At 33.8% G+C, this 9,110-nt stretch overlaps 1 protein-coding gene across 2 annotated transcripts; it reads right to left on the reverse strand.

Moving 5' to 3' along the window:
* Window positions 1-1,017: 1,017 nt before the first annotated feature.
* LOC133695085 (phosphoinositide phosphatase SAC6) lies at window positions 1,018-8,348 on the reverse strand. 2 transcript variants are annotated; one of them, XM_062116883.1, is made up of 21 exons: window positions 8,141-8,348; window positions 7,871-8,047; window positions 7,689-7,772; window positions 7,362-7,489; window positions 7,185-7,276; window positions 6,458-6,515; window positions 6,231-6,287; window positions 6,094-6,127; window positions 5,895-5,975; window positions 5,137-5,243; window positions 4,682-4,768; window positions 4,515-4,592; window positions 4,148-4,218; window positions 3,965-4,063; window positions 3,699-3,798; window positions 3,131-3,239; window positions 2,904-2,976; window positions 2,444-2,537; window positions 1,924-2,016; window positions 1,618-1,684; window positions 1,018-1,293 (listed from the first exon to the last, which is right to left on the reverse strand). In XM_062116883.1, the coding sequence occupies exons 2-21, from the start codon at window positions 8,016-8,018 to the stop codon at window positions 1,163-1,165; spliced, it is 1,791 nt and encodes a 596-aa protein (XP_061972867.1). In that variant the 5' UTR covers window positions 8,019-8,047; window positions 8,141-8,348; the 3' UTR covers window positions 1,018-1,162. The 2 variants fall into 2 exon arrangements, with proteins under 2 accessions (XP_061972867.1, XP_061972868.1); XM_062116884.1 differs by having other exon boundaries at window positions 7,871-8,044; window positions 8,137-8,348.
* Between the last annotated feature and the right edge of the window lie 762 nt (window positions 8,349-9,110).

The raw sequence follows: 9,110 nt of genomic DNA on the forward strand, positions 1-9,110 counted from the left end.
CTTAGAAATATTAAATTGAAAGCAATATCAAGTCCATATCACTTAGGTTTGATATTCTACTGCACTTAAATATGTTAAGTTATTATTCTATTTTTGACCGTTTTAATTCTAGATTTTTAAACAAAAACATATCAAAAATATATTTATTCATCCGTAGGGTTGTGAAACATCCAATATTAATGTTGATGGATTTCAATTCTGACTTGTCAAAAGTTGCAATAAAGTCCATTAATGACTTACTGGATGTAGGTGGCCAAACCATATCGCTTGCATGCAAACTTGGCTAGCTCAACCATGAGCTACACTTGTCCACCTAATTGGTGTCCGCACACCAGCTGGTGGCTCGTAGTGAAGGCATTGTTCAAGTTGTATTAGCTATAATGCAAATATTATTATTAATATTTTATGGGGCATGACCAAATTTTAATGGAGTTGACCGATTATAGGTAAAACTGACCAACTTCTTTGTTCTTCAATAAATTAATAACCTTAGAATTTTAATTATTATTTTTTTAGATTTCCGCTGAGGTGGCCTCAAGTCATTAAAACTAAATCCACCACTTCAATTCAACTGGAAGTATATTATCCAAATTGAGCTGAGGGATTCAAGACAACTTTATTTTTCATAATATGACGTGGGATATTATTACAAGGGATCATCACTTGTTAATAAGATCGCTTTACGATTGGGGAATCACAAGGGATCATCTCCATTGCTGGAAATGTGCTCCATAATATCTAGCCTACTGAGGCTGCTATTATAAGAGGCACTGGTGATTTCATGCGTGTACAAGGCTATATGAGAACTAGTCCAATTGACCTCAAGTTCATTTATGCTATCTCCAGGTAGAGTTTCTCCTCCATCGGCCTCCATATGCAAAGCAATCTTCTATACATGAAATGTTGCGGAACTTCGCATTTCCGTGCAAACATTTAATGTTGCTTGCCCCTCTCTTTTTTGCACCCTTTAGTCTAGAGAAATGCTTTCAATTAAATAATGAAAAGGGCACAAGAAAATCAAAAAACTCGAATTGGAATCATCAGATTTTAGATATGATATGTGGGATACAAGAATCCAAAGTTGTTTCAAAGAATAAAAAACAATAAGCAACAAGCTGAAAATCTGATAAGAAATATTTCTGTAAGCATTCTGAATCTATAATTAAGATCGAGGCTTGTTCAGACGAGGCCGTTGGCAGAAAATCCGTCCATTTGCCTTCACAAATGCTCCAATAGCAACACTAAGACTAGCCCACATGATTGAGAAGAACAAGTGTCGGAGGTCATACCGAACTGCATGGAAGATCAGTGTAAGAGAAGAATGTCATTGATCAATATGATATGTAAGATAATTTTCCTTGTAGCCCTTGGTCATGCTTTTTAGCAGGAGTCCTAAAGCGTGTACGCCTCATCAAACACAGAATTTTAAATAGGCATGGCCTTTTTTAATCCTCTAACCGTGAAGCATAAGCCTTGCAATATCCTACTTAACTGCTTCTCATGAACCAAGGCACAAAAAAGCCAAAAAAAGAAAATAGTGGGGATCGTATTTAGCTTAGCAAAGTGAGGTGCAGCTAATAAAGACTCTGTTGTTCTTGTCAAATTAGCATAACTCACCTTGCCTAAGTGACATCAGGGCCAAAAAGAACCCAATCAAGACCAATGCTAAAGCCACTGGGAAAGACTGCAAAACAGGGGGGAAAGATGAGGTTACAGCACGACAGTATATAGATGCACCCAGGTTCCAACTAAAACCACTAACATAAGAAGGTTGCACATATCAAAAAAAAAAAAGAACATAACATTTCAGCTCAAATTTATGTTTAGACATGAATTCTGTGCTGTGAACTTCATAAATTCATGATACTGAAAATCCAGAGAGATGCATAAAACATATTTAAATTCCAGCCAACTGGTACTCACAGCTACACTCTCAAGGCCTCCTGTTTGAGATGGAGGGGTTGTCTCTCGGCTTACAGAAACAATATAATGTCCCTGTAAGAGATCGATTGAATCCTTCATGTCCATGCCAAAAAAGAAAATAGAAAATCAAAAGTCAGGATCCAAACTAAGAATTTCAAAATAGATGGTTGTCTTCTCACAACGCGGGAACAACGTATAAAAGGGCCCAAAAACAACATAATAAAATAATAACACATATTTGTAATAAATCTTAGGTCATGTAAACCATGCTTTAAATACATGATCACCCATACAGTGCAGGTTAATACAGCATAACAAGTATCACATTGATCAGCGAGAATAGCTTGTTGAAGCTTCTCAATACAAAAGATTTCATCAACTAATTCAAAGCAAAAATTTGTAGCATTACAGACTAAAAGGAAGAATTGCAGATGGAGCTAAATGTTAGTACTCTAAAAATAGTACAATTTCTTAATCGTCATTTTAAGCAACTAACTGAAAAAGAATGAAGAATACCAACCTGTTTTGTGCCATCAGAAAAGTTATTCAAATAATAACGGGCAAGGGAGTTCCAGCCATCATTAAGGATCCCCTGGATACTCCGCTTGCCAAATCTGAAATTCCACAAGAGAGAAAAAAGTTACAGTAGAGAAAACCAATAGTTTTCATGCTAATGCAAATGTCACCATCATTTACTCTCAAATATAGCCATCATAATAGCAGCAGCATGGAGTAATATGAAAATAAAAGGCCAGCAACAAGTAAACAGAGAATATGCAACATGTACAACTACATATGCCTGACCAACTTCCATACATGCACCGACTCATTTCAAATATATTGCCTATATGAGATCAAGATGCATCTCAGCCATTTCAGGAATCATAGATGCATTTCACTAATGATCTTCAGTTGAAAAATTGTAAGAATGCATGCATATCTCTTCAAAGGAAAAACTGGAGTAAATCCATGGAAAGTACCTCACAAAGTCTCCTTTTAAAGCAGGAGTGCCAGAATATTGAATACTTATCTCATCTCCATGATTAGCCCATACTAAAGATAAAAAGAACAGTAGAAAGTAAAAAATAAAGGCATTGGGATGTTAACAAATCAGGTAACTGTAAGAGACCAGAATAAAACGATGCAAAGAAAATAGTAAGCTTCATAGATGGTTTTTAGAGCAAATGTAATATGTGAAAGTACTCACATATTTTATAGCTTTCGTCAAAGTTTGGATGGGAGCTAATAGTTTCTTCAGCTCCAAAAACACCAATCCTTCTAAGTTGGATTTCTAACATTCTTCGCCCTATCATGCTCTGTAAACATTATTTAAATATTGTTTATAAGAAGCACATGATTCAAACATGCAAGAGTTATATTCACATAACAGCAATCTCTACACTCAATATAAAAAGGACAAGTCTTTAATTTTGACAGCTCAACCAATTTGCAGTTTTAAAAAGAGCTTTTATTCAGAGAAATTTGTTAATTTCAAGGTAGCAGTCCAACAATAATCTTATAAGTGCAGTTCCTTTAGCATCACCAGCTAAATGAATCCATGCATATGGCAGAGGCACAACAATCCAATACTCTGAACCCTTTCATCAGAAAAAAAGAAAGAAAGAGGAAAAGAAAAGCAAGAAAGAAAGAAAGAAACTCTCTTTAAGACCCCAAGAGAATACAACTAACAACTTCCCAGGTATATGATTCATATATGTTCTGACTCTGTCCACTATACTTCAATAGAATTACTCGAATGTTGGAAATTAACCCACCTGGGTAACATTTGTACGGTCTAAGCAATCAATACAGTTGGTCCTCACAACCCCAGTTTGCTCTTTCATTTTCTCACCCTTTTCATTCAACAAAAGGTACCTGTCAATGACAGGTTAGAGAACAGCATAAATTCTATGATCAATTATTTAAGTCAAACCAACCTTTCATAACATGCAATACAAGTGAAGAATCATCAGTCCCTCTACATGAGCAAATGAAACAATAAATATCCAGTTTGAAATAAAAGCTCTTTAGTGAAACTTACACGTTTTTCTCAAGGAAATCAACAATTTGGTCGTAGAGGATTGAAAGGTGCTCAAAGTGAACATGCCCACAGATTTTATGAAAATCAAAGTGCAGATATCTGCAATATTCAGTAATCTTTCACATCAAATGGAAATGTCTTGAAAATAAAAGAGAATAAAGGTTACGTGTAAGGAAGTTCTACCTTACATCATCACTAATGACACGATGCATTGCATTTGCATATTTTTCGCTCAAGCGCCCCTCACCTCCATGCTGATACAAGATGAAGGTGGATCATCAACAAATGACTCGAAAAGGTGGTCTAAAGAGAAAAACAACACATCCACACACACACATGCAGGAATTTAAATCGCATATACAAGCAATTTGTTTGCATGTAGAATGCACAACTCACATGTATATGCATGTCTATTGTTCACTTTAACAGTATATACACGCACGCCAAATTTACCAAGCCATTCTAATGTGGAAATCATCATGTACAAGAGTATAGTAACAAAATATGCTATTTAACTATCCAAGTTTCATCAGAGGAAAGTTATATGCACCTTGTTGACAAGATCAACCGCTAATACACTCCCATATTTTTTTCTCAAATCCAGAAAATGCCGCTCCACCACTCGAGGCTGGGCAAAAGGCAACCAGCGAGACATCAATTTAAAGAAGCAAATCCCAAAAGTGTATATTTTAACAGCAAAGACCACATAATACTCACAGCCTCCTCAGGTCTCACAATCTCAAACTTGGGCTTGTATGTCAAATCAACAACTTGCTCCCAAAGAAATGGAATTGAACCCCGAACCTACAAGGCAATAAAAAGAACAAGTATCATGAGAAGGAGACAACTATGAGGTAATTCCATGTTTGACTATAACTTGTCATGCAAGCCACTAGAACATATCCAATCGATAGCATATAAGCAACTATCCAAATTTTTATCCTACAAAATGGAAGCCGCCATCATATTACACCATTATTCTTTTTATTCATGAAATTCCTTCCTCGAGTACCTAGTTCAGCAGAAATTTCAGGCCCTACTGCTCTTTCCTTTTAGCATTTATGACTCTCTTGTGATGTTCAGTGCTGCTCTCATTAAAGAAGGAAACTCAAAATAATACGGCAAGTCCATGACATAAGTTTAGTAACTTATTAAAGATATCAAAACTTCACCTGAACAAATGATGATGTGAATCCATTCATCTGAACAATCTGCTCAGTTTCCACAAAATTAGCAACATACCCATCAGAATCAGCTCCTCTTCTCCACATGCGAGTGCCTTCAAAAGGTTCAAATTATCATCAACAAAGATGAGAGATCAAATAAGGATGGCACTCAATAAACTTAAAGCAGAATGTCTATTGGCATTTTGATATACCAATAGGTAGAATCAGACAGATGGACACTTCTACTAGATCTAGAGCATGAACAAGAAGCTTGAATTTTATCAACACAGGATGTCAAAAATCAACACATATCCTTTGTTATTGTACACAACAATCAGTTATTAAATGTTTCCATTCAATACTGTAAAAGGCAAAGATCAAACATCTCTCTCAGACACAAATTTATAGTATGGTTTTTTCGAGCTTATTTTGTGAGAGATATTTAGAATGTTTCCATTCAATACTGTAAAAGGCAAAGATCAAACATCTCTCTCAGACACAAATTTATAATATGGTTTTTTCAAGCTTATTTTGTGAGAGATATTTAAGCACCAGACTTGTAATTATTCTCTAAAATGTTCTACTTATGATCAAGGCTGGCAGGATTGAAAATTGATATCCAGAATGCACTTTTAATGCGCAACCACCCTTTAGCATACGCATAACTGAAATTACTATGTTTTTTTTTTCTTTTTAAAATAACAAGAAGTGCAACTATGAACTGAACATATCAGGATTTTCATTATCCAATAAGCTTTAATTACCATTTCTCCTTGTGCATCTCCTAGCAATCAGAGTAACATCAACAATTTCTTTCCCAATGGCTGCTTGAAAGTTCTGGAAGCCTGATCATCAGTTGAGGACAAACTCAAAAGGATGGGCACTTAAAAGTCAGATAGTGGTTCTGTCATGCACAAGCTAAGATTATTTTCATATCAAATAACAAAAACTTGGGAAGGATACTGCCTTGGACAACAGGAAGTAGGTATGGATCAAGCTGCAAGAGATACCCAATATATGATCAGAACTTCATTAGCTAGGAACTCAACAGAAAAGAAAACAGTGAACATAAAGTTAAGTAGAGTAAAGGGAACACCAACCTTGTTGTCTATGAGAACCTCCAACATATAGTTGTTCCACAGAAACCTAGGTTCTGCCTGGAACAAACATTAATAAGCAATACTTCCAATTCAATGGATATTAATAATCACAAGAAACATCAATGAATATAAATTATTGACTCAAAAGATTGAAAACTAATATTCTCATACACTATAGCAGGCAAAACCAACAAAAAAGAGTAGCAACTTCAAATGCCAAGGGCTACCTGTCTCCAAAGAGGAAGTAATTTAGACTCATCACCCAGATCATGCAATCGCTGAGCACTGTCACACAACAAAACATATAAACGTTTACAATTTCAAAAATGTACATGCATGCATATGAAAACACAGATAAATATATTTCTTTTATGAAACAGACAACTAAGATTAATTAAATTGATTTGAGTAAAAATGGTATAAATATTACATGTCCAAATTCAATGGCCTTTTGCTCAATTGAAACATTCATATTAAGTGTTTTACCTTTGTTTAACAATTAGCATCTTGTTTAAAATTCAATAATCAACTCTGTTTACAATATTCATTACCCATTGAATTTGGAGTTTTGAGTTTACCATGATTCTCATGAAAATTTCAACATGAAAACTGCCATTTTTTTTTCTTTTCCTAAGTTCATTGTCCTTATGCATAATTAACAATTTCAACTTGCACTTCTTATTGAAGATAATCTTTAAGAGTTAAAGCCTACAACCACTTTTTCCTTGCAAAATTTCAAGCTCGTAAATATTGCCTACATGTCCATATTCTGAAATATACAAACCATAGGATGATCTAGTAAATTTAAACCAAATTTAACCACCAGTGCATCAGGAAGAAAGCCAACTAAGAGAGTCGCCTAAGGTCTCCACAACAACTTTGAATGTGTATGAGAGCATGCACTTTCTTTAATTAAAAATAGACATACATGAACCAAATGGAAAAGTAATTCACCTCAGCGTTAAATTGGAGTCATATGAGAAATACAGACCAGAAGTCCTCTCTGCGACGTTAAGCAGCCCAGAGAATTCAGTCTCCACCTTTTTCTGCCAAAGTCATTATGTCGAATAAATATTCAAATCGTTTGCTGCCTTTAGAGCCAATGAAACAATAAAGCAGCAGCAGGCTTACCTGTTCTGCGTTAGAATTTGTAACGGATTGGTCACAAGGAAAAATCTTCAATGATGTAGCTTTATAGATAGGATGTCCTAAGTAGGATCCAACACATTCACGATCTGTAATAACTATTAAGTACGACCCTGAAAACATAGCGAAATACAAAACCACGTCATAAAAATAGAAAATCTACAATCCCTTAACTGAAAAAACTTACATTCTGGTTTAATTTACAATTCGATTAGAAAAACAAGCACCTGATCATCAAAATTAAATGGCCACAATCAACATATACATGCAATCAAAATGTAAGCTGTATGATAAAGAGTACAACTTTTTTACCTGCCACAAGCTTTAGCATCCCAATGACACCAAAAATGATCCTAATTTTAGGCACCCTGATTGAGCTACACTCAGGAACTTCATCTACATGCCAAAAATACCGAACACCACCAAATCAATCAATCTAAAAACAAGACTTTACAATCGAATTCAACAAAACTTAACAAAATAAAGCAACAAACCAATCAAATTCATTGACCCATCAGCCTTATTGACGGCCAAAGAAGAACCACAAGATCCATCAGTTGGTTCAATCACATATTGATCTGGGAATTCCCATAAACGCATCCGTGTGTACAGTTTCTGCCCTGACTCTGCTCTCTCCATCATTATTAACAAAACCCCAAACTTCACAACTTTCAACAAAAACACACGAAAAAACAACTCAAAATGTTTGAACTTTTCAGATTCAAGAGACCCACCAAGGAATAACAAGAAAAGGGGTTACCTTAAAAAAAAAAAGTGTATGAAGTGTAAGATCCAATGAAACTTTTCTATTGGTTTGGTTTTCTGATAGGGACTGAAGCTGAGAAAAACAAGACAGTTCCGTAAGTTTTTAAGGATTTGAAGTTTTAAACGGAATAGGACTAAAAGAATGGCGAGGAACTATGCCTGTATTTCGGGTTTTTGAATTAGATTTGAGATATATATGACATGACATGGTCAATGTCAAGAATTTATAGTGGTTGACAACCACCGGTTGTTAATAAGTCTAGGCTGATGGATCTCTGAGGATAAAGTGGACAGTTAGCACGGTAAATTAAAAAAATAAGATTAGTGAATTGATATGGTTTGATTATATTAAGTTTTAGAAATACTATATTTATTAAATATTATTATTTTTAAACATGATAATATAATTGTTGTGGTATAGAATAGTGTTATTTAATAAATATTGTTTTTTTAAAACATAATATAGTTAAATTATGTTATTTTTAACTCAATTGATCAATCAGTGATAATCAATAAAATCGATTAACCGATAAAATAAAAAATTCTTAGTAAAATTTTAAATATCTAAAGATCTGATAGTTTGTATAATAACATAATTATTATTATAGAAAAAACAATTCCCGAAAACTCTTATAAAAATTTGAATTTTAAGTTTTTATAAAGAAGTATATTAGAAATTGTGTGTTTTAAAAAAATATATTAAAAAATTTTAATTTTTAAAATTTATTTTGTTCGAACAATCCTAACAATGAATAGCATGATTTGGGTTTTGGCCCTAATAAAATTGATGTTTCATACTGTGTTTTTAAAAATTTTAATTTTTTTTTTAAAATTTAATATGATTTGTACGTTTTGAATCGTTTTGATGTGCTACTATTAAAAATAATTTTTAAAAAATAAAAAAACATCATTGATATATATTTCAGCACAACAAATTATTTAAAAAACAATTAGTGCCAAACACATTTT

This window comes from Populus nigra, chromosome 5, assembly GCF_951802175.1.
Source record: "Populus nigra chromosome 5, ddPopNigr1.1, whole genome shotgun sequence".
NCBI classification, from domain to species: domain Eukaryota; kingdom Viridiplantae; phylum Streptophyta; class Magnoliopsida; order Malpighiales; family Salicaceae; genus Populus; species Populus nigra.

Bases quoted from the DNA above. Each gene is read 5' to 3' on its own strand.
- LOC133695085 (XM_062116883.1), bottom strand. From the start codon at position 8,018: ATGATGGAGAGAGCAGAGTCAGGGCAGAAACTGTACACACGGATGCGT. The intron at 6,128-6,230 runs GTTGGTGTTCCC...TATCTCTTGCAG, and splicing joins AGGTTCTCATAGACAACAAG to CTTGATCCATACCTACTTCC. The intron at 4,219-4,514 runs GTGCATATAACT...ATCTTGTATCAG, and splicing joins CGGTTGATCTTGTCAACAAG to CATGGAGGTGAGGGGCGCTT.